At 47.0% G+C, this 25,800-nt stretch overlaps 1 protein-coding gene across 2 annotated transcripts in view; it reads right to left on the bottom strand.

Moving 5' to 3' along the window:
- ELOVL6 (ELOVL fatty acid elongase 6) overlaps positions 1–21,016 on the bottom strand; it is a 78,624-nt gene extending 57,608 nt beyond the window's left edge. Inside the window, exons 1-2 of one of the 2 annotated variants that reach the window (XM_050895877.1) lie at positions 20,986–21,016; positions 20,511–20,572 (exon numbers count right to left, since the gene is read on the bottom strand). In XM_050895877.1, the coding sequence (XP_050751834.1) occupies positions 20,511–20,524 (14 nt within the window). In that variant the 5' untranslated portion in view covers positions 20,525–20,572; positions 20,986–21,016. Of the gene's footprint in view, positions 1–20,510; positions 20,673–20,985 lie in introns of those variants that run through there. The other variant, XM_050895876.1, reaches the window with a different exon arrangement.
- Positions 21,017–25,800: the final 4,784 nt, after the last annotated feature.

Below are 25,800 nucleotides of genomic sequence, written 5' to 3' on the forward strand. Positions count from 1 at the left end.
TTACCATTTAAATGCATTTCAATGTCTACTGGGATAAGCTATTTCACAAAACAGTTACCTAATTGCACAACTGGACACGTCTCTCCACAAAGTCCTGGACACTTTACAGAAGTGTTTATTGCTTTTGTTTACAAGCCAAAGATCAAAAGATGTTTTAAACTAAACAGATCATAACCTCAAAAAGGCAAGGAGCAAGCCAAGAAAGTCATACGGATGGAGCACCAACACCAGGAACTGAAGACTCCAGCTTTGGTTAGACAGGTTTCACCATATACACCTTAACCACTTAATTTAACCAGTGAAAATGCTGTAGCCCTTCGTGAACTAATAAACTGCCAGGAAGAATTTAGAGGCATACTAATTATGGTATACTTGTAAAAAAACAAAATTGTGTTAATATTTGCAGAAGAACAGGTTTAGTACAACTGCCGCAAAAACTGCATGATCTGATGGAAAATACTGGAACTGGTGCTTCCACTTGGTGCAAAAGTATTTTTTCATAGTTGGGGAAGAGTTAATGAACAAAATTTGCCATGTGCAACTACCTGCAATATGACTGCAACACATCTGTGGGGTATCCACATCAGCACCTCTTTAGACTGAAGCACATTTAAACAGAGACTGAGAGGTATTTACTCATAAATCAGTCAAATACGTAAATCCCAGGATTTGCACACATTACCTCAAGTTATTAGACAATGAAAGCTGATCCAAGGAAGGTCAGCAGGCATTTAGTGCCAACATACACTTAAGAGAACAACAGACAGAAAAACTTGACAAAAGATGTAGGAAAATCGCATAAGGATTATCTCTGTAAGAGAATCAAGTCTTTATATGGCTTTGAATCTCTTCTCTTTTTAAGTTAGCATTCTTTTAAGGCTGCTCATGGTAAAGAAGAAAACTTGTCCTACGGCATTAGTGGAAGCTTTGCCTCCACAAAGCATGGCAGGGCTGGGTTTGCTTCCTGAAACACAATAGCAAAAACGTAGCAGCCACAGGTAGAGACTTAAAGCTCCTTTTGTACATGTTTCTGATACCAACCACAAAAGGTATCCCTCCAAAGAGATGAACAGTTGGAAGATGCTCTCTGATTGTTTAGCTGCAGTGATACACCTGCAATTCTGAATAAACCAGGAAATCATGAACAATCTTTACTTTAAAGATGAGACACTGATTCTATTTTTTAAATAAAGCAGATGTACATGTAATGTGCATTTAGTTTAAAACCTGACTTACAAGATCAGAATGCCTGGAGTACCACCAAATCCTAGCTAGATTAATTTTTAATCACTGCAAATCAGGATAGAAATTGCCAGCTAGCAGAGGGCAGATTAAACGTTAATGTAGTCCAGAAACTTTGAAACTTAAAATTGAATTGCTGGAGAAGCACTCTTATGCCAAAAGAAAAGATGTTCAAAGAACACAGGAAAAAGTGGTGGCTGATACTTACTCTGTTGTGCTGTAACCAGCAGGAATCTGAAGAGGGCTGGAAGCATCCTGAGCTAGGCTTCATTTCAGTGAACAAGGTCATATGGTCTACTGGGCAGCTTCTCAGACTTCCTTGGCTGGTACAATGTTTTATGCCTCATTTGAACCAAACCATATCTGTTCCTCTCTCTCTCCATCAGCCTTCCACCCAATGCCTCTGTCTGGCAGACACATATAGCCACCCTTTTCAAAGTCAGCCAGTGATGCTGCTTACAACTACAGCATCAGGCTCCCTTCTGCAGATGGTTTTAAATTTTAGTCCAAATGCAGAGCTGAACTCTACGTTGGTTAACAACAGCAGAAAGAAATTCATCCAAGTATCTGGGAAATACAAGTATTCTTTCAGAGAGCTGCCAAGTCTGAAGCTTTAAAAAGTATCAACATACTGTGTAGGCCAATAAGTAGTACTGGATTAAACATGAATGCTAAAGGTCTATTAAAGTCATTAAAATTAACTTAACAACATAGACTTAATAACCTCTAACTGCATTAAGATGTCTCAGCATGCTTGTAAAATAAACAGCTGGAAAATCTGGCCTAACTATCCATATAACTAATATACGGATATTTCCTTGACTCTGCCCACAGCCCAAAGTATCTTCCAGAGGTAAAAATCTCTTCCCTTATCTTAAACAAAAAGCCAAGTGGCCGGCTTTGGGCAGGGTGGGGGATACAGCACGAAGCTGTAGGGCCAGCAGTTCGGGGGCCAACCAGGATGGGAGCAGGCTTAGGGTTTCCAGCCTGCAAGGGTACTCTGGTAAGGCAACATAGCCTCCTCCTCGACTCTCTAAAAGAGGGGATTTGAAAGTTGGGTGGCAAAGTCCTGGTTTCCATTTTAAACTCTGCACCGAAGCAGAGTTATTCATCCCAGAAATTCACCATGCAGCTGCACAAGGGGACATAAAAATGTTACCAGGAGCAGGTGCTGCAGTCTGGAGGTGGAGGAGAGTTCATCTGCTCCTGTACCACTGCTCACCTCGTCCTGTGACAGAGTGCCATGCTGAAGAAAAAGCTTATTGCTCACCTTAGATGACAGAAACGAAGAAATATTTTAGTAGAGCAGATCTCAACAGAGTACACGCTACCACTTACTGATAAAGATAAGGCATCTTTTTTAAAGCTCTCGTATTATTGTCTGTTCTGGGACTGGTTTCTGTTTACCTGGGTAAAATAAATCTAAATTTATGATTTACAAATAGGTGATGCCAGATGCTCTTTGCCAGTAAATATAACACAAATTCAGAGGAAGCTGGGATAGAGAAGATGGGCTTATTTAATGTAAAACAACAGCTCTGCTCATCATTTAGTCCTCACTGCATGGGTCCAAGATGCCAGGCGCTGCTTTTGAGAATCAGTAAAAATAAGCGGGGAGAGTACAAACACACACCCTCCGGATATTGTTTGCATATATATTTGGTCCAATACGTATTCAGAATCAATGACAAAAATGTAAATCCAAAAGTGAGTAAAGCTGGTCACAAGTCCTTAGCATTGCCACTGAAATGCCTGGAGGCTTGGTTCAAGAAGCTGACAGTCATTTCCACTATGAAGAAACAGCTAACAGGAGAAGACACCAGAGAAGCTGCATGTTTAATGCCCTCCAGCACTTACAGAAGTCACAATCAAAAATGCCAAGATTTTCAAACCTAGAATTTGTTTGCAAATGCTAAATATCACTGATCTCACTGAACCTGGAATTCTGAAACCTGCAATAAGAAACGCCATAAATCCTGTTTAGCTTGAGAAAAGCAATCGTGCCTAAAAAGAACTAAAAAGGCAGCCCTTTCCAGGTCGAAGTTCCTTAAAGCAAAGCTACCTTGCCCAGGCACTCAGAAGGGTGCCTCTGTTCAGCTGCCACCGTGCAGAACCGGTGCACATGGGCCGTAGTTTCAACACAGGGAGGGTTTCGAAGGCACCATCGGTGCTGGATTCTGCTTGGTGATGTTGGGGAGTGCCATCTGTCTGCTCCCAGTCTGACACAAAGTTGACGAGCAGGAAAAGGCACGGAGGGAAAAAGCATGCTTCCTTCGCAGCAATGCTGCTGCAAGGTGATGCTGTGTGGTACGACCTCCTGGGAACGCGCATATAATGCTCTTTGAACCATGAGGGAAGAAGCCGTCTGCTAATGAGTGCCCTGCTAATTGGCAACGCAATGTCATTCCTTGCATGAGGATTGCTTGGAAAACATTGGACATCATCTGATTAAAAAAAGAGAAAAGAGCGTTATGTGACGGCAACTTCATGAGATGGGCTTCAAACTAGCCCTAAGCAAGCTGGACAAGAAAAATAAATGACGGTCTGTTCAGAAGAGATTGAGAAGACAAGATAGTCGCAACCACCTGGGATACTCATAGACAAAATTTAGGAGCCTGGGCTGTAAAGGGAAAAAAACTGAAGCCATAATTTTCCTTGCATACTAACCTGGATCCTCAAACATTTTAGGAGCGTCACTTAAGACCACTGGTATTTCAGAAGACATGCAGGAAATGAGCAGGAAACTACCTCCAGAAGTACACGAGCATTGCACATCAAGAACAGACATCCTTTGAAGTGGCAAGAGACACGGATGCTTAATGACTCCGAGTGAAAGATCAAAGTGTGAAAGCAAGCAGGGCTGCGAGGGCGCAGGGCTGCTGCAGCTCACCCGGAGAGGAGGAGCCGGATTAAGCCCTTCCAGGAGCACCCTACGACCAGAGCGGGTGGTAAGCAGGGCCTCTGATCACCCACACACCTCCTGGAAAAGCAGGACAGCGGGGACCCGGCAGCTCTGCTGCAGTTCTCAGCTGTGCCTGTGTACAGCTCCCACCCTGAAAGCGTTTTCAGACGCAGGCTGCCTGTGTTGGTGTCTTCTACAGGTGAAAGCATGAGGCTGAATTTAAATTAATCGGTCCAAATAGCATCAGGGAGCAGGATCCCTGCCCCAAGAGCAGCGTTTCACAGCCCTCCCTCCCATGCAGGGGGGGGGGTTCAGGCCCCTGTATTTTGTTGCTGTTATTCACTTGCGGGTGAATTATATTAACGTTTGTATCCAAATGTAGATACCTCCCACCACCACAGGAGCCAAACACAAACACGCTGATTATACAGTGTCTGGGGCACAGCCCTAGTAACAGAGATAAAAATCAACACATCCAGGGAACAAGAAAGAAAAAGGCAGTGCAAGAGTGAGTCAGCAAATGTAAGCAATATGTTAGTCAGGCGAGCATTTCTGAATGCACCGCGAGGTTGTTCATGCTGCAGACAAAGTCACATCCCCGATAACCTGGACAACACACCACCCCGGTGCGAGGACCCCCTCTGTTTTGCAAGGGGGACTCTGCATTTTCATACTGTTTTGGGGGAAGCTTTAATGCAGATTTCTTCCATCGCTCCCCCCCCTAAGTCTGGGAAAGGAAAAAAATCTGTGCCATGTTTAGAAAGATGGAGACGTGAGCGTGGAAATCTGGTAAAGCAGAGGAGGCCGGCTGTGCTGCTGTGTCAGGTGTCATGATAAAGGCTGCAGGTTTCCAGGATTAGCCCGGTCACTTTGCAGGCCATGAAACGCTCCACCGAGCCTGTTTACAAATTAGCCTCTGGTCTGGCTCATCCTCCTGCCAGCCCGCATTTCTCTACAGAACAAGTGACTAGTGCCTCAGAGTACTACCGCAACATGCCCCCACCAGCGGGCAGACCTGCCCCTTCGCGAACGGCCATCGGACAACAGGTCTAAACCTCTCCTCTCTCGGGTCACCCAAATCACAAATGACTACACTGAATTCAATGGACACAGCTGCAGAAAGCAGCGAGTGGGAAGAACAAGCAAGGTACAAGGCGAGGAAGTTTTACAAAAGTCACCGGATTTCAAGTCAACAGCAAACTTATTTGCAGTTTTTCTGATCTAAATCCTGTTTTTCTGCCACCTTGAAAATGCAGACTCTAATTAACTCCTATTCTTATACACTCTGGCACCCTGAAGAGGATACTTGCTTTTGTAAATGATATTTATAAAGCAAGAGCTATTTAATACCTGCTTAACATATAACCATAACATTCAAAATGTCTCCTACGAGTCAACACACCCTGACTTGAACTGACATTTCTTTCCCCTTTCTGTTCTGTAAGGCTTTCTCCAGCATACGGCCACTACCCCAGAGCATGGCAGAAGGCAGCCTAAGCCCCTGCTCCCATTAACTGGTTCAACACTGGAGACGGGTAGTTTTATTCTGGAAGAGGAGCACTTGCACAGGGAGGATTGCATGTAAGCCAGTCTCTGGGAAACAAGCCCTTTTCGGTTTAATCTTCATGCTTTCTAGTGATCCCTCACATATTACCATTTACTCCATAGCCACATCCTGCATTTACATCCTTTTCATCGGTATTCCTGCAGGAAGCCTGCAAGATGGCGGCTTATTCCGACTTCAACAGCACTCATATCTCTGTCTGAATCAAAGCTACAGCTAACGCTAGAGCCACCTCATGTACTCATGCACAAAAATTTACATCCTCTTCCCACTGAAGTCACAGCCATTTCTCCCACTGACTTGGATGAATCCCAGACGCCAGTTTTAATAGTGAAGGTCCTTGAAAGCCTGTAGTTCTCCAGATGGGTGCCTTACCCACTCTTTGAATGAAGCAGGTTGAGCAGGATAGTCTAGGGACCAGACCGCAGGGCATTATCATAGCAGACCGCAAGTTCCAGTTAGAGAGGGATGTTTGTCTAATTCACAACTTAGAGTACTCGTCCCTGCTCACGCAGCTAGAAGGAAACCACTCAGACTGCATGGGTGCAACGTTCTGAGCACACGAGCCACGAGTACCTCGGCATACACGCTCTCATAGGTACTAAATACCAAAGGACACATCATCTCCACACCGTGCTGTCTCCAGGACTGCTTTCAGGAAGGCCACGCAGGCAGCCTCTGGGCAAGGCAGCTGGAGCCGTTTGACGACTTACTGCCTCCGTCGGTCCCTTCCGCTCCACCGCAGGATGTCACGGCCCCAGGAGAAGTCGTGACAGGCAGTCCTGGCACAGGTGGCCAGTTCACCTAACTGTAGCGGTGGCTGCATCTGCGTGGCATAGGTCAAAAGTTCAGCCCTGGGAAGCTACTCCAGCGCCAGCAAACCCAAGGCAACCCACCTTGACATCACCCCTGTGTGCAACCTGGGTGATAGGGAGGCTGTCCCCGTTGCCTCACAGGCTGGCTGACATTCAAGGGGCAGAATTTCATCCAGCAGCCAGGGAAAACACATGATGGTACCAAGTTTATGTCTGATGTGCTTTGGCTTACTGTACGTGCAATGGGAGGCTCTCAAAAGTGCTGGGAGCCGAAGTCTTGCTTTCTTTTAATGTCGTATAGGACTTGGGAGCTAAGAAGAGAGACCTCAGCTTAAAGTCTGTGGAATTGGTCATTCTAATGTGGCAAGACTTCCAGTTGCAATGGCTTCGGGCAGCTCTCAGAGCAGCCCTGGTAGCTGTGCAGATCCACCACTTTCAAGGCATCCCTCCTGTTGTTACAAATGTTACATTGTAGAGCTTTCTGTCATTAAAGCATCTAACGCACCAAGAATGTGACTGTGGGATTCAGTCTAGACCTTAGCAAAGGGCAAAAAGATACTAAAATACCGTAACTCTCCATGGTAATACAGTGAACACAAGTGTCCCTCTTTCAAGATATACAGCTATTTTAACAACACAAGAGGTACTTGAAATTCCACTGAGTCAAGACTCATTCTTGAAAATTTAAACAAGGCAAATGGGTTAAAGATGTCCGAAGCCAAATTCATGTCCCCTGTAACCAGATACAACATGATCTAGTTTAATGGAAAGGGGCCTAAACTCTCTGCCAGCAATAAATATGGATCGCAACTCAGGTCATCAGGACACAGCCTATGAAGACAAAATGCTGGAACATAACCGTAAAAGAAAAGTGTAGGCAAGATACTTGTGGTCTGTCAAAAGCCTCCCTCAATTGTATATGCCATTTTAATTGATGCAATTCAAAACTGCTCACCATACTCGCAAGAGTCCATCACGATAGACCAAAGGACCACCCTCAGTATCTTACATACTCTGCACGCCTACCCTGAAGCCACCAGCATTTCATTAGGGAAGATGCTCCACGACACCACAACAGCTGAAGTCATGGGAACTGCTAAGGCAAGAAGAGCATTTGGAAAGCCTGAGGTCAAAATCTGCATTCCCAGCTTTAATGCCGATACACAATAGATGCTAACAGATCCTTTTTTGTTATCCTAGTCCATTTTTCTTCTCGATCAAGGGCATGCTACTACAGAAAGCACAGGGAGGAGCTCTGCTCATTCACCACACCGTAAAAAGCTGTGGTAGCTCTTATAATTACTATTTCTCTCTAACCTCTGGATTGCCCATATTATCAGCCTGGTGTGTATTTTTTCCTAAATGTAGACACAAACTCTTTTCTCTTCATATTCTTCTAGCATCTTTTCCAATTATTCCATTTACAGTAATGACCATTTCAAAATATGTGAATTGTCATAATCATTTTACATACCAGATGCTACGTTACATTTAGCCAACACATACACGTTTAGGAACTAAATCTCTTACATGAAGTCAACAGAAGTTTGACTGTAGGCTTTATTTAGGATTTTTCCAGCTAGCGACTGGAAAGTGGCTTTTAAAAGAGAGGCCCCTTTTATACCAGGATATGATGGGGGCTGAGGAAAGCTACAAGCAAGCACTCTGCTTTTGTTATTGCCCTATTCCAGAAATCAAGGGCCAAGCGCCTCCATCAGAAGGTGGCAGCGGGACTACCCCAATGCAGTGCTTTTTCTGTTCATCCGGAGACAGCTCAGGGCCAGGCCTGCGCTGCCCAGCTCCATCAGCCCAGCACCGAAACGCACGCCACCCGTTTCCCACTGCACAGGCTGTTTTACGCAAGCATACAGGGCTTCCCCAGCCATCCACGCTGCTGGCTTGACTGTTCCTAAATGGGAAAAAGATATACAGAAAATGAAAGAGGGAGAGGGGGAAGGGTGATAAAAAGCAAAAATCAAACAGATATCTGGAAAAAAGCAGAAAATGCATGGTGGTGGGAGAAAGGAAGAAGGATGGATGGAAATAACTATCATCCAATTAGCTCCCTGGAGTCTCTCTATATTCAGTGCAGAGAAGGGAGTGGTTTTAGGATGCAACTTCTCTCTCTCAGCTCCCTATTTCAGGATGAGATGACTCAGACACCTTACATAGCAGGCGTCTATGTGTGGTCAGACAAATCCCATCACCAGTGCCTGCAGGGTGCTCAAAGGACTGAATGAGTAAACAGTAATATAAACTGTCTGTAATCACCAAGTATCAGGATCCCGGACATGCAAACCTCCCAAGCAGGATCAAAAGATGTATGTAGAGGAATCTGGGAAAGGCATGCACTGTCACTACCGTCTTTATACAGGGGTACCATTACACAGTGACCCCCTCTCATAAACATCTAGGGCCAGGTGTTCAAAATGTTTCTTTCAGCAAAACGTTTCTTTCATTTCCTAACAAGCATCAGCATCCTGGGTACAACAGCCTTGTGACATTCTGGCTCCAAGTGTTGCAATAGGAACACCTGGTGTTGATCCTATCTTTCAAACTAAATTTTGAAATTTGTCCATGATGTAAGCACTGATATAGGAGGGAAGCTCTTGGAAAATGCTGGAAAGCTTATGGGAAATTGTTAAAAATGAAAAAAATGCATTTCAGATGTGATATTAGAAGTCAGTAAACAAGGACACATTAACTGAAGATTCGTTTCAGTGCTATAACATTATTTTTACCCATGGTGTTTGGATGTCTGGAGCCATCCTCCCTCCGCTGGGACAGACGGAAAACTCCCCACTGTGTCACAGAGACAGCAGCAATGTAGCTGCACAGATCTGGCTCTCATAGCCCAAGCAATAATTTATCTAAACCTTTTCAAAAATAAGAATGAGTTTTGTCTGCCTGGGGTACTACTAGTCTTAAACTAAACCCACAAGCTGTTAGGGGCAAGACAGAGTTTTTCATAGCATCCATGGGCAGTGCTTTGCACAGAGGGAATCTCGCCTAGCATCAGACCCCCAGAAATGCCGCAGTACGTAGGATTGCTGGGCATTTTCAGCATGAACTGCCAATCCAAGTAAGATTTAAAAATAATGGATTTAACTCCACCGTATTTACAGAGTTCTCAAACAACAAATAATTATTTAACAAAATAAACTGACGGTTTGTGTACACAGAGCCATTGAAAGAGAGATGTCGCTCCCAGACAATTCTGGCGTGACTGGTACCAAAAACAGTATTTTCTTTATCAGGCATGTGATCAAAAAAGGGTATTTAAGCACACAGGAGTGATCAGGTCAGATCAAAGGTTGAACTAGGTCAGTATCTTGTTTCAGACAGTGGCCAACAGCAATACCTTATGAAAAAATGTAATGGGGCAATGCCCTCACAAAATAATGTAAAGACAACATTATGCATCTCGAAATACTTCTATAAACAACCTGTTTCATCAGCGATCTGTCATCAGTGCTGTGCACTTTCATCAGCAGTTCCACTTAGCACATCCTCACAGCCTCAGCTTTTACCCAGGAAATGCAGTGAAATCACCAGTGGCTTTTGCTGGGTTTGGGTCAGTCACCCATGAACAGGGAGATGCCTGCGCACAAGGGCCAGGTCCCCATCCACACCCGGGAGAGGGGACCGAGCAAGCTTCCCTGATGATGAGACCTTGAGGTCTAACATGGACTGGGGCAGCCATCAGCCCCAGAGCTACCGTGTCAATGGACCAAAAGTCTTCGCGAAAAGTGAACGTAGCTAATGAAGACAAGAGGATCTAGACATCATCACCGTGTACAAAATAGCTTAGAGTTTCCTGCTTGGCTGCCAAGCCAAGGAGGATGAAGAAACAAGAAGTAAGGAATTGAAATGTAAGAGAATTTCCTGCTAATAACCAATGTCTCTCTTGGTTGTGACTTGCAAAGATGTGGAAAAGGAGTTGGACAGCCAGTCCCTCCAGGAAGAACAAAAAGGAAGGAAACTCAGGACTTTCAGCTGCCTGGAGATTTCGTACGCTGGAAATCACAAGATTCCCATTAATGTTTACAGAGGACCTGCATTCAGCAGATGCACAACAGGAGACCTAGAGGGAAAATTCCCAATTAAAGCTGAAAGGAAAATTACATAAGGAAAAAGCCAGACTTTGTAAACATTTGTTAATAAACCCACTATCTGAATGGGACAGAGCAACAACTTTGGCATCCTGCTTTTGTTTATACTTAGGGGATTTTACTATCATCTTAAGTACCTCTTAATGGTTCTAAATAAAAAATAAAAGAAGAAAAAAAAAAAAGAAAAAGAAAACCAGACAATTTTATTAGCCAGAAGATCAGACTCCTCAGTAATATCATTCTGGTGTTTTTACTGAGATGAACTTAGCCCATTGTTTCTTCCCCTTAAAATGCTGATTGGCACTCCCTGGGATTGCTCTTTCCAGGTGTATTTATGCTACGTGGCTTGATGGCTCAAGACATACAGGACAGATATTTGTCCTTAATAATGCTCTTGACCGACCTTAAGTTTTATGTCCGGGGTAACTGAGGCCATCAGATATCAAAACCAACTCATTCAATTTGAGGAGCTCATAATCATGGATGACGTCCAATTCATTTTTCACTCAGTTTGCAGGCTTTATATGCTGAAACTAATTACCAACAAATTTTAAAAATTCTATTTAAAAGTTATCATCAGAAGATCTTGAATAGTCTGAAGTTTTATTGGACTATTTGAAGGACAGTTACTTCCATAAATTTGAAATTAAGAATTGTCTGGACTTTTACAGTTTAATCCCATGATACAATAATAAACTGCCTTGCCTCCGACATTACAGCAGCTTTTCTTACTCCTCAGTTACCACAAACAAGGAGACAAACTTTGCCCCACATTCTTGGCAAGAATAAAGCATTCTTCAGTGCTAGTACAAGTGTAAAGCTGCATAGTAATACTGTAAGACCATTATGTTTTCCGTACTGTTTTAATGTAGTTACTCATACAGGTCTTACCACCTCAGGATCACCTTTGTGACATGGTCAAAAACCAACTATCCCCAGAAAGTAATTGTTCCCCATTTTACAGCTGAGGAACTGAGGCACAAAGAGCAATTTTCAGAGATGACACAGGTCTCTGATTTCCATTGAAATCATGGGACTCAGGCAGTTTCCAAAGAACTGCACCTGACTGACTGATGCCTCACTTGCACAAGGTGGCTATGGCTGCATTCAGTTTGAAGTCAGGCTCCCCACATCCTCAGAGAATATTGATCATCATTCCCCTGCATGCCATGTAGCGCATAAACCACTACACATACTCTGCAAAGCACCAAGTCCCCTGGCATGAGGTAAACTGTTGACTTGCATCACCTCCTCTTCTTCCCCACTCCGAATACCAGCTCCTCCCACAAGAGGTCAAGGACTGCTCAGCAGAAGCAAGATCTGCCCATCATTTCATTATTTCATGGCATATCTGCTCTGCAGGATCTGGGTCCCTTCTCTAGCCAAATCAAGGTCAGGTTGTTTTTGGAGTCCTTCCACCTTGCTCCTAGTCCATAAGTAAGACTCATGGCAATCAAAGGGTGAGATGTCCTCACAAAAGTCAACAAGACTTGCAATTGAAGGTTTGCAATGGAGCACACAGTACAAGGCACACAGGGAATGGCAATATCAGGTACCATTGCCACTTTGGATCTGAAAGCAATAATAGCCACATTGGCAAACCCTGCACATGAAGTGACACAATTTTCTCCTTGAATTAGCCTCGGTGCAATCACAGCCCCACTGTCTCCCGTTCTGCTACCAGCTTGCATAATGCTAACCTAGGTGTCCCTGCAGAGCACCCCACGGGCTGCACCGGCCTCCCCCAGCAAACCCAGCCCCAGGGGATGTAATGCTGTGACACAAACAGGAACAGCACAGCTGGTAGTAGCAGCACTCTGGGGCAGTCTGGGACGCTTTGGTCAGGGACGGAGCAGCACTGTGCTAGGCGCTGTGTAGACAGAGAGTAAACGCAAAACCCTTCTACTCCAACCTGGGACAAGGCTCAAGTGGGCTGACAAAACAGTTGGCAAGAAAAAAAGTATTGGGTAGCAGTATGCGGGTACACAAATAGCTCACATGTTGATATAGTCTCAGTCAGCAAAAAGTTTATTTTACATTTTAGCCAATGCTAATTTACATTTAAAAGTACTAATATGTTTTAACCTCTGTCCACTTCCATTAAAAGAAAAAACATCTGAACTCCCTCTTGATTAAGCCTTCCAAAAAGTGTTTTATGTCATCTTGCCTTGTGATGTCCCAGTGGACCCTGTAGTACAAAATCATTCTCAAAGCTGTGAAAAGCTCCATAAACACTAATAAAAGTTTACCCTCGAAGTAAAAAAAAGAAGCCCCGGCTCTGTACCCTCCAACGTCTCCAGCTCTGTACTGACACCACCTTTGCAGAGAAGGGTCTCTGCATTCCCCATCAGTCTGTCCCCCTTCCCTGGACCCCCAACGCACCAGGCATACCAGCCTGCCAGTGCTAACACAGTCATGAAGACAGAAATGCTACAGCCTTTCCCTTACAAATTTTTCCCCCTTTTTATCTCTATATTTATCGCTAAGAGTCAGCAGATCAAAGTCAGCTGAAAAGGGCTTGGGATAGACTCTTGAGCAAGGGGCAGAGATGGCGCAATGACATAAAGGAAGAAAAAAAAGTACAAAACATCCTTTTATTCCCAGTACCACTACAGATGGCTGTGGAGAAGAGACCGACAGCAAACGCAGTGCATAAATTTGAGAGTTAAATACTTGGCCAGACCTTTCTCTGCTGAGACCAATGGGAACATGACCACGTTTGACTTTTTAAGGAGCAGTAGATGTACCGGACATGAATGCTCACTGCGTTTTCAGCAGGGGGGTCAGGGAAAAGGCCAGTTATGTTAGGCATTGCAGAAAATGGAGTAATCGAGACCCCTAATCATGCAATGAGTTACACACAGCGATCTCCTGCTTACCCTGAGCCCCATTAAAAGGCAACACCTACCAGCACAGAGTTCATTAAAAGACCAGGATCTAACAAATTATTGTAGCCTGTCTACAGTGCTTCTCTTACCAGATTATGGACAACCAGACTGCGCACATTTGAGGGAGGAGGAGAATACAGAAGCCGTCCCCACATAAATTTTATTCACTGCTTTTAAAGAAGACATTTTATAAAGATTTCTAGGTTGCAAGGGACACGCACATGTGGTGTCCGCCTCAGAAAAACTAACAGGAGGAAAAAATGCACCAACCTAAATAACAGCGGCTCATCATCAAGGTACTATTAAAAATTGGCAATCAGGAAAGGAATGCCTGAGCCTAGGAAGAGCCCAGAAGCATGTGCAACCTGGCAGCAAAACAGCCAACAGCAACTCACATGCCATCGTACAAGCTTCTGTCTTCTCAACGTGGGGCAATGACCTTGCCCAAAGATGCGCTTTGCGCTCAGGCTGCCTTCACCCAGGGTGCAGAAGACCCCGTGGAAGCTGATTTCAGGTTGCACATTTGTCAGAACTGATCAAGTAGAGACACTACCACGTAACAGAAAGGATATCCGCCTCGTGCTGCCCCAACAGCCCTAACACCACATCCTTGTGAAGCTATGGCTTCGCAAACTGGAAAGTTGGACCAGTGCACGGGGTGCCTCCTCCCACCGACTTTGCGTGGATTTAACCAGTGAAGGAGTCTGTCTGTCTGTCTCTGCATGGGTGCCTGTATCTACAAGCTAGCAGAAATAGCCACAGAGGTGAAAATACCATCTTCCAGGGGAAAAACTCCCTGTGATTCAACAGAGCCAGGGCGTTTAGAGGAGGAAGGAGATAGCTGGGCACTCTGCACCCCAATCCCAGGGGAAATAAGCTTCTTCCCATCACTCCTTTGCCCATCCACAAAAAGCACCTGCACTTGCACAAACACCCCTCTGCTTTCACAGTCTATGCCTAGTTGAGGATAGGAGCTACTTTTTCAAAAGTGCCAAAATAATTCAGCGTCCGACATCTCATCCTGAACCAAAATGCTCCTGAATGTCCATATTCACTTTTGAAAATGATGGCAAGCTCCTAAATTACTTCTTGCTCCATTCTTACAAGTTTATTATTCCCACAAGCACACGGTGTTTCACAAAGTAAAAGAGATGTCTCGCTCTCAGAGGCTTAAAAATTAATGAAGCAACATGATGAGAGATGTGTTCATACTCTAGGTATAGAGTAAGCAAAAGGCCAATGCCTACATTTCAGTGGTAGGCTGAATCCAGAAGACACCAATGTATTTATCTTCAGGATGACATTTTTGTGCCACCATCTTTTTCCTTTTTTTTTTTTTTTCCTCCTTTCAAGCACACACACAGGCAGAAAATACCTGAACTCTGAAAGGACATCTACTGTTATTCCCCATGGACTCCATCCTTGTATTTTCAAGGAGCCAAAGCTCTGTGATACTCCAGTGCATTGGTCTTCTGCTCAGAAAGGCCTGTGGGATGGAGGAAAGGCAAAGGAGCAGGTATCCTCTAACCTCTGCAGCACCAGAGCTGCCGTCCACTGGTGCCCTGTCAGCTTTATGGCCAGTTTGCACAAGAGAGCAGCAAAAAGCCCCTCTGGGGGATGAAATGTGGAGGCAGGCTAAATTCTCGGGCTGACTGAATTTTGCTCAAGTAAAACAGTCTCTCTGTGGTAAAGAGCAACTCATACATCTTCCCTTGCTACAGCACACAGAGAAGGACAGAGTGACTGCAGCATCCCTTCCACATCCTTCACTGGCATTTACCAAGAGCTTGGGGGGGGGAGTAATTTACATCAGTTTTTGGCTGCCATGCACGTATGCCTGGAGAGATACGCGCACAGCGCCTCACTCTTGATTTCTGCATGAGGTAAGAGTAGCTTAAGTGGATGAGGGAAGTTTGTTCTGCATTTAGGAAACAAACCTGTCTAGGATGATAGTGCTTGTGTGAATTATTAAAAGGCAAGTGCATTTTCAAATCCAAATTAGCTGACCCTCTGCTCTTCCACATCTATCTCCAGTTTTGACTGGAAAGAGAATCACACCAAAGGATAAATTTCTTTCAGCACTGGCTGCACTTTCTGCCTCTCACCACATAGAAGTTTTGGTAACAAAAGGTTAAAAATAACTTCCTCCACCAGGATAGTTTTTTTCAAATACACAAACATTTATACTCATCTAAGGTTCACAAAGTTCATTTCAGAGTCAAGTTTGAGTTGCTAGAGCTCTTTAAAACTAAAAAATGCCCAGCTGCCCTTATGCAGTGCTTCTCTCTTTACAGAAAGCTCATTAACAAAAACAGCCAGTTTCTGCAGCAGAGCCCCACAGCATCTCTGGGGAATAACCAGCTCCGCTTTCATCCTGCTCGTCCTCCTCTGCTCCGACTCGGCTCCTGCTACTACCTGCGAGCATGCTGCCGGCTGCCAAGGGTTAAACCTTGGCTTTTCAGGGAGAAAAACAGGAGAGGAAAAAGCCAGGAGAGGCAAAAGAGAGAGGAGTGAGGGGAGCCTGCCCGAGCTCTGCAGCATCCAGCAGGAGGGCAGCGGCGCTAGGGGCAGGGATGGCCGGCGCTCTGCAGCAGCCGGCGGAGCAGCAGAGGAAAAGTTTCTGTGATTTTAGGCAAGCCCTCGCGTGACGTCATCTCGCCCAGATAATCTCAGCGCAGTCAGCACAGGCCTCCTGCCTCCCCATTGGCGAGCCCCTCGTCAGCAGACATCTGAAGATAATTATTATTGGCCAGACAATTATAACAGGAACAACTGTCACTTCGTGCTGATGCCCGAACCTGGCGCTCTGCAGCATGATGGAGAAGGACCCCGGCGGTCACCGCTCCGTCCATGCATTTCTGTCACTTTTGCTTTCCTAAGCACCGGTCGGTTTTTGCTACCTCACTGGCTGCAGCTGGGAATCAGGATCTCAGTGCTGCAACCCTTTTTGCTGTATGTCTGACTGAACCGTGAATTTTCTGCAAAAATAATAATGTATTTATTCACAAGAAATAAAGGACTAGAGCTGCATTAATCCTCATGCAGCAGTTTAAGGAAAAAAAAAAATCCTCTGCAGATTTACTTCATCCCTCTTCCCTCTTTGAAGAAGTTTGGGAGGAGGTGCTGGGAGAGTTTGATTTGAGAAATCGTTTTAAGCAATTATTTAAATAAACATTTGACTTAATCCTGTCCTGATCATACTGAAATCAATAAGATAGTGGTAAGATGGTAAGATAGTGTATCTTATCTTAAAGCGATACTGCATCTTATATTAAAAGCTACCTGATGGCACTATACGTAAATGTACATCAACAACAGCTTTCCCGCAACATAAAGCGTAAGGAGTTTCATGAGAGTAAATGGACCTGTTAGTTCTTTAACCTCCTCAAAACCTGTCATCGCTTCTTTAGAGAAGACAACTAATTGGTGGCTCTCGCCCTCAGAGACCAGCAGGGTGCAGGTCTGCCTTTGCAGCCTGCAACCTCTCTCTGCCGTTCATGCCTCCCTGCAGGAGAACCCGGCAGTCTGGGGGCTATACCATACGGGTGTGCATACACATAAAGCCAAGCATTCAGGGAGGGCTGAAACCCATCAGCTTGTAAGTATCAGGGAACAGACTATTCATTTTACCTCTGTGTCAAAAGAGTAGCCTCTTTACAGCACTGCCAGTCTAGGCCCACGCTCTAAAGAGGTCCCAGCGCGATGCACATTGCAGGACGGAGGCCTCCCTAAAGTGAAGCACAAACATCTGGAATGAAGCAAGGAGGACCTTGTTCACTGCCATTAGACCAATTCACTGTCAGATGGGCTCCATTCATGCCGGCTTCAGAGGGATGATTTCCAGGGGCAGATGGCAGTGAGGAAACAAACCCTAGGATGGGGGTGTACTCAAGAAAAGCCTGAGTGTCAGTGATCGGTGAGTGCAGAGAACATGCACTTGCCCCAGGGAACGATGCAGCTTGGAGCAGGCTCGGAGGACATTGGCAAAGGAGGGGCGAGCCTTGGCTGAACAGAACCAGCCACTTCATTCCTTGCACTGTGATCCATCCAGACCAACCATACTGGTACCTAGGGGTATGCTGCTACCCCTAGGCTTCGCGTTCAAGCTTTTCCAGCTTTAGGCTTACGCAGTTATAATTAAAAGGGCTTGTCAGTGCTTTAACCAGCTCACAACCCAGAGGGTATGTAAAGGGATTCACGTCCTTCCTCAAACTGGGCTATGTCTTCATATGCGACCTAGTCAGACTCCAAAGACGCTTCCCAAAATCCAAAAGACAGGGTCAACTCCTTAGAGCCCCTTCATCCCACCTAACACCCTACAGCCTTTTTTTTGGGCCTTGTAAGGTATCAAGAAATATTTCTGAGATTAAGTAAAATAACAAATGCCACACCTATTTAATTTCTTTACCTCCATGTTAGGCACTGTAATAGTATTGCATAGCAATTACAGTATAAAATCCTGCCATAGTCTCTCCTGAAGCAAGTCCATTAGTCCATCTTTCTGCCCAAACAACAACCAACCATGTTTATCCCTACAAACTACTACTTAACAACCTCATCTTAGGATGCTCTTACATTAATGATGTGTATATTAAGGCTACGCCTACAAAGTCAAGAAGCTACCTACGTACTACCATTGATGTCTGCGTAAGCAAACCTATCGTGTCACCCTGATATGAAGCAGAAAAGCCTTCCTGTATGGCCCTTAGCTGCTGTATTTTACCAGTTAAGCTCCCCCGCAAAATTCAAGTGCTGGAACAGGACCTGTTTCATTAAGCGAGTGAACTTCCTGAAGATAAAACCGCACAATTTAACCTGAAACTCGGAAGAGTCTTCAGCAGCATTTTCAGGAAAAGCCTGCCACAACAGAGACCTCAGCAGGCACAGCTCCATTTCGTTTCCAGAAACGTTCCCAGGCCACAAGCAGATCACTCTCCTTTACTTTCATGTGAATCAAAGGTATTAATTCATCAGTTCCCTTAGACAAGGCGAAACTAGACCAAAAAGCGTGTGCGCACCGATCATCATGTCTCTGTAGCTGTACAGCAGCAGCGTAGAACTGGTGGTCTCCTCCTTTGAACCTGGGAAGTGGGAGCCTGGCGTTACGGGAGTCCCAGCTGGCGACCTCTGCAGCACATGAGACTGCCAGGGAGATTTTAATAACACTGCTTAGCATTTATATAGTGCCTGACATCTTCGAGGCACTCGGCAAACATTACCTAAGTCATCAAAGCGCCTCAGGAGGGCATTTCAGCATTATTACCCCCCACCCCCCTGGCCTTTCCCTGCTGGGGAAACCAAGGCCTAGGAGAGGTTATGTAATGTTCCCAAGGTCATGTCATGAAGCGCAGGAGAGCCAAGAAGACGACGCAGGACTCCTGGTTCTTAGTCATGTTCTTTAATCTAAACTGCATCTCTCCTGGGTTATTTGGCTATTACATACACTCAGGTATCACCCCCTCCATCCTCTTTTACCAGTTTGTCCTATTCTGATGCCAATTTTGTTCTGGAACATGGACAAAATGGGAAGCATCCAACACTCCCAGCCCAAGAATAGCTATGTGATCTCCTTTCTCCTGAAATGTGAGTGACACTAGGCACCCCTCAAGAGCTAATGAGCTCACCTGCAGGAGAAGAGGGAGACATACACACACTTAAATGGTCATTTTAATTATACTGCCCTTAAAAGTCCCCAGATGAGTCACTGGAGGATTCTAGCAAGTCCCTGGCTGAGATCCCCCTAGGATCTGGGACCATTCTGCCCTGCAAATGTAGGCACCAAAGCTTGGACCCAGAGACAGTCCTATCCTGCCATCATCACGTGAGGGTGGCATGGGGAAGGTCCTCACTCAGGAGATACGGGGATGAGGGAGCCCAAGAGGGCAGGCAGCACTGCTGAGGGAGGGCATGTGGGCAATGGGAGAGTCGAGGGCAAGCTGGGGAGAGACACCACGGGAGCAGCAGAAAGGGCAAGACTGGGCACCAGGTGAGGGTGGCCAGGGACGGCGCAGCAGCCAGGGACGGGCGAGCGCAAGCAAGGCGTGAACACAAGGCCCGTGCAGGCAGACGAAGCCAGGATGAGCACCGGGAGGAAGGTGTGGGTGAGCGTGATGGAGAGGGGGATCCCGGCCCCGAGGGCAGCCTGGTGGACCCCGCGGGTGGGGGCAGGGGCAGCTGGGGAGCTCCCTCCACCCCTGCCTCCACGCTGCCTACCGAGGCCTGGGAGTTAGCACTGACCGTGCCCGGGACCGGGGACGCCCCCGGCGCAGTGCGGGGCAGCGAGCAGGCTCCCGGCACAGCGCTCCCCTTCGGCGGGCAAGGCCGTGTGCGTGCGTGTGTCCGTGTGCGTGTCCGTGAGGCTCCGTCTCGGCGCGGCCCGGGAAGCCCCGCCGGGTCTCTGCGCAGCCCCCCGGCACGGCGGGTCCCGCCGCGGCTCGGCTCGCCCCGGCTCCCCGGCCGCACGCACACGCCGGGAAAGTTAATAGCCGCATGGCTGCAAATGAAGTTTTATGAGGAGCTGGGGGAGGGGAGGGGGGAGGAAGAGGGGGTCCGCGGGGAGCGCAGGCACACGCGCAACTTGTTTTAACGGGCGTGCCGCGCGGGGAGCGGGAGGGACGGGCAGGGATGGAGGCAGGGGAGGCCGAGGGCAGAGCCGGGGCACGTGTGCGGCTCTGCGCCGCCGGGCCAGCCGGAGGGCCGGGGCACGGCGGGAGGGGGCGGCGGCGGCGGGGCTCGGGGCCCGCACCGCGCCGCGCCGCACCGCGGGCGGGATGCCCTGGCCTTGCGTAACCCGGCGGGGAGGCGGCGGGGCGGCCCCCGCCCGGGCGCGCAGGTAGCGCCGGTGGCAGCGCCCGTGTGCCAGCGCACGGCGGCGCAGAGCCACACCGCACCGCGCCGGCCGGGCGCACACAGCGCGCACCCGGATGGGCTCAGCGCCTCCCCGCCGATCCGGGCGGGCGGGCGGCGGGGCCCGGGGACGGCACTCACCAGTTCTCCTGCATCCACTGGATGGCCGCATGCTCGTTGAACTGCTTCTCGAATTCGTATTCCTGCAAAGTCAACACTGACATGTTCATTGGCCCGGTGGCTGCGGAGCCGCTCCCCGCGCCGAAATGCTGCCTGCCGCCGCCTCGGGAGCCGGGCCCCTGCGCGCCCGCCGCCGGAGAGCCCCCGCCTCTGGCCTGGCCCGCCCCGCCTCAGCGGTACCCCGGGTTTAGCATAGCTCCGCTCCCCTCCGCGCCTCTCCTCCCGGGCCCGCCGGTCTCCTCCTCTTCTGCGGCCGCCGCGCAGCGCCCGGGGGCGGCGCGGTCTTAGTGCCCGCCCGCCGCCGCCGCCCGGGACACCCCCCCCCGCCGCTCGCGGAGGACGGCGCCGCTCCGCACTGGGGTTGCGCTCGGCCCTGGCACGTAGGACCCCCACCCCCGGGCCGTCGAAAATAACTACAAAAATAGGAAGCCCCCACCCCTCTGTTGAATCGCTACCGCAGCGCCCTGTGCGTCCTCCCCGGCCACCCGGGAAATAAAGAAGCACAAGCTGAGGTTTAGCCAGAAAAGGAAACGCAGACATTCCCCCAAAAACACTACACCCCGCCCCCCGTCCTTTTTGTCTTTAAATTCAATATGCACCTGCTGTGACTGCCAGCGCCCCGCGGGGGTGGACCCTCCGCCGCCCCCGCCCGGGCAGGCCCGGCCCGGCCCGCTGCAGCGGCACGGGGCTGCAGCTGGGTGTCCCCGTGCGGGGGGCACTGTCCTGCAGACAGGCAGCCCCAGGCTCCCCACTGTGCACAGACACACTTTTGGATATTATCGTACGGATGGGGCTGGTGGAGCATGGGGCAGAGACCCCGAGTGTAACCGCCACCTGCTCAGCTCTTCTCGCAGGCAGGGCACGCGGTGTTTATGTATCCTTAATTTTGCCTTCCCGTCTCATCTGCCACATGCTGATGTCTCCAGCTGAGTTCCTCCGACTCCGGCAGCACCCTGGATGTGCTTTACAGTAAGAGCTGGGCTAAACCACCGGTCCCAGCCCCCACTGAGCTTGCAGTCTGAAGGCAGGAGGAGAACAGCTTTTGTGTCAAGAAAGCCAGCCATAAGTGAGCAGGTCCAGCACAGGTCGGCATGCTCTTGACTCCCATGGACTTCAGTTCTCATTGACATGGAAGTGCTTAATGTCATTAAACCCAAGCACTGAGAAAAAAAAAAAAGAAGAATCGTCAAGTTGTGGGACATCAACAGCAAACCAGTCTGATATTCCTGCTTGCATGTTGACTATCATGCTCTTCAGAGTCATGTTTTTCAGCTTTTCCCTTCTTTTTTCCTGACAATTAGAAGTTTTCTTTTTTCCTAATGAGGGCTGAATTTCTCTCATTGACTGGGAGTTTTAAGCAAAACACCAAACATCACGCTGCTCACACTGAAACTGCAAGGTGGTGCTAAATTATTATTTATTACTATTGTAGAGGCCCTCAAAAGATCAAGGTCCTATAGTCCTTTTCTCAAAGAGATTCCTGTCTGTATGGACAAGATGGGGGGAAGAGAAACAGTCCTAGCCTTGCTTTCCAGATGGAGAAGCTCAGAGATCTGCAGGGGTTTTCGAAACTGCTTCAAATCAGCTTTCCATGGCCACTGAACTGGCTGGTGGAGTGCTGTCTGGGCAAAGCTGACTTGATTTGCACTCCTGCTCCAAAGGATCTGCCCCTAAAGGTGTGCGTTAGTCTTCCAAATCTGCACCAGCAGGCAGTTTCAGTGGACGGGTACCTGAAGGCAGATGGGGGAAGACGGATGGAGAAATCTCCAGCACAGCCACAGGTGACATTGCGTGGCTGGATGAAGCACGGGGTGAAGGGCTCACCGCAGCTGCAATGCTTGGGCTCTGAGCCACGGGACCGCTCCTTGCCATCATGATGGAAGATAAATGCTGCCCCACGGCAAATACCGGCCTGTGTCCCCTGCTCCTCTGCCAGACACGCTTCCTGTAGGATTACACACAGATGTGCCACCTCCAGCTGAAATATCTCCTGGTGGTGCCATCACCACAGCGTGCGTCAGCACTTGCTCCATTAACGGCTTCAGGTGATATTGCTCATCCATCTGAACAATATCTTTAATACAAAGATGTGGAGAAATGAATGTGTAATACAACAAATGCTGGTGTATGTCAACGCTCTTTGGTTGAAAATGACTAGGCAGTAAACAAGGAAATCTGGACCCCAATTTTGAGATACTATTTGTGCGTCTGGTACATTTACACCCATGAGTGGCAAAATATTTTTTGTGTCTTAAAAGTGGAGTTGTTACAGAGAGACAGTTACCAGAAATTTTAATTTTGGGGAAAAAAAAAAACAGTATCCCTTTTTCTGCAACTCCAAACTATTTTGGATTAGAAACTTGGGTGGCTTAATGGCTTATCCCATCTGATTATTTCATGAGTATATGGTGGGTTGAAGTTTATGGTCTGGGAGTTTCTTTCCCCTAGAAAACAGTTGTTCAGAACAGAATTGCCCCAAATGCAAAGTCTCCAGAGTGCATGGATAGACTTTAGAAACCATGAAGTGGCAGATTAACCAGAAGGTCTGAGACCTGCTCCCTTACACTGGTGGCTTCCTAAAGTCGGTGCCAGAGCTGGTGAGGTGCACATGATGAAGCTGAAGGTTATAAAATGCTATGATAAGGGCTCCTCTAGGGTTAGGATGGCCATGAGGCTTCAGATGAGGTTGACTATTGCCCCCAGGGTTTCTGTCTGGAACTATCTACCCTCAGGGAGCTCAGCTGCTGTCCAGACTTGCAAAGCATCTGTGTGGCGTTCGGCGCTCGTTCAGGAGTGCTGACCGTGCAAGGCATCACGTAGAAGTTAAGTCCCAGCAATGCTTGAAAATCAGCTGTAACAGTTTCAGGAAATACAGTAACAGCCTCGAAACGCTAAACCCTACTGGGATTCATATGAGTCTCAAAAACTCACCAGAGACTTCTCCAGGTTTTCTGTAGCTCACAGGACTTCTACATAGGTTAAACAATCTGCGATGAATCCTTCTTCCCTTCCTGTCCTGGTCTCATTGGGGCTCCCTGAAAATTCCCCCTAGCACGTGACTATCTGCAAGTTAGTACCAAAGCTCAGGGTCATTTACAAAATCTGCATGGACGATGGAAGAACGTGTAAAATCTCCTTGGCCTTGAGGAGTTTGTAAGCCCTGCTTCTAGTTGCTTATATCAATTGCAGTCAAGAACAATAAACAAAAATATATAGTCTATTTTAAGGGAAAATAACTTTTATCTAACCATTTTTGAAGTAATTTAATTAATTCTTACATAAAAGCAGAAACTTGAAGTGAAAGTTGTAAATACCTTTCAGGAGAAAGGATGTGAGGAGAATGATACAGTTTCAAGAGACAGGGAATACAACCTTAGTCCCTCTGCGCACGTTCATGTGCGTACCTTTATATTCTTCTTTTCTATGGGGTGCCCATCTTGTTCAGTAAGTGGATAGTTATTGAGCATTACTTTTTATTCCCCTTATTTAGCATGTCTCCTAAGGCTGTATGGAAGGCGTAGCAGCTAAATGCTGCATTTTCTACCAGATATATGTTAATGCCATTTCCATTTTACCCAAGACCCTTTGGTTGAATAATGCAAGCAGGTTCATTCAGGATTTACAAAGAACTGCCTAATCAGGTTGGGCACCTTACCAATATCATTCCTGTTACTAAGCAAACACTTTTTCTTCCGTGTCACGGTGTTAATTTATTGTAAAAACCATTAGGCTTCTGTTGCTGTAAGGAGTAATTTTGAATAGTTTGTCGTACTGATGTATAGCTAAGTCTCAACTAAACTCTTAGCAGCTGCTGGGAAATGAGATGCTATATTGCTGACAAGTCAACATAAGGTATAGTAAGTGGCAATGAGAGTTGACATTGTGATTTAAACATAACATCAATTACTAAAACGCAAACTTGAAGGAGGCCTGTGTGCTTGAAAGCTTTTTTTCCAGCTGTATCAATTAATGCATTAAAGGATTTAATCTCTCTGTCTGTGATTTTGCCATACTTGAAAGCAAAGCAACATACAAATAATGGAAGCCATGGAAAACTGGGTTCTCCTATATACCCCATAATCTAGAAACAATTAGGTGGTGGCCTTGGATAAGATAATGGGAGTTGGTATCAAGAATGAATAAAGGACCTCCCTAGAACTACTAGCCTGTCCAGACTGGTCCTAACAAAAAGAAAGGTTTCATCAAGTGCCAGGGAATAAACAAAAAATGGCCAGGGATGTTTATGGGCAGCCTAAGTCTACCTGGCAAGTCAGGCCTGCAAATTGGGTTAGTCTGTGCCACTGCATTATGCTTGGACTCAACCACAGACAGCTGGGAAGCTGCTTGGACGGATGCCGTGGTAAGCCTAAGCAAACCCTATGAACAAGTTGTTGTACTCCAGAAGTGTCAGCTCATAATAAATCAATAGTAAGCACTAATCAGAATTAAAAAGTTATAAGGGAATTTAAAGCAGAATTATTGTGTCATCTTTCATGTCTATAAAATAACCCATGTCTCAACTTACTCCTGTTCCGTCGTGCTACAGTACCTAGGGACTTGATCACACACTTAAAAATCACCCGTGTGCTCTGAAACCACCTAGATCTAAGCTCTTCTGCAATATTTTTAATGCAGCTCATGCCAGTTACAACAGAAAAGACGATGGGCAGGAGCAAGCTGCCGAGTGCACCGCAGGGGCCAAGCAGCAGCTCCAGGGTGCAGCCCTTGTGGGTAGCTCGGACGGAAATCTGCCCCTCCTCCTTGTCAGGGTTATGGCTTAGATTGGCTCGATAAAAGCTCACTGTGGTTGTGAGTGGGGTAATTACATCTTTGTCTTCACACGGTTCACCTGCTCAGCCCCTCTCTGTATTTTCTTCACAGCCATAAGAAGCAGAAGCATTTTTCAATTCATGCTGAAGCTGTAGGCCATGGTTTGTGGCAAGAAGTGGAAAATCTCTGTGGTTTCGAAGCACATGAAGTCTTGTGCATAAAATGCAATCCAACAGCAAGACCTCCCTCATTATAGCCGTTTCCATATAAATCACAGAATTTGAATTTCCCATCTTTGTGTACACTAGTAGCAGTTCTAAGTATATCCCAGATGGTATTCATTCATAGGCAAAAGACACGAGTTTTTTTCTACATTATCTGCCAGTACATCTGCAGACCTGTGGAGTACTTCACCCCTACAAGCCAGGGAGAGCACGACACCAACAGCTTACTTCCTTTCCTGCAACCTTGGGTTGGACGA

Source organism: Gymnogyps californianus, chromosome 4 (genome assembly GCF_018139145.2).
Source record: "Gymnogyps californianus isolate 813 chromosome 4, ASM1813914v2, whole genome shotgun sequence".
NCBI lineage: Eukaryota > Metazoa > Chordata > Aves > Accipitriformes > Cathartidae > Gymnogyps > Gymnogyps californianus.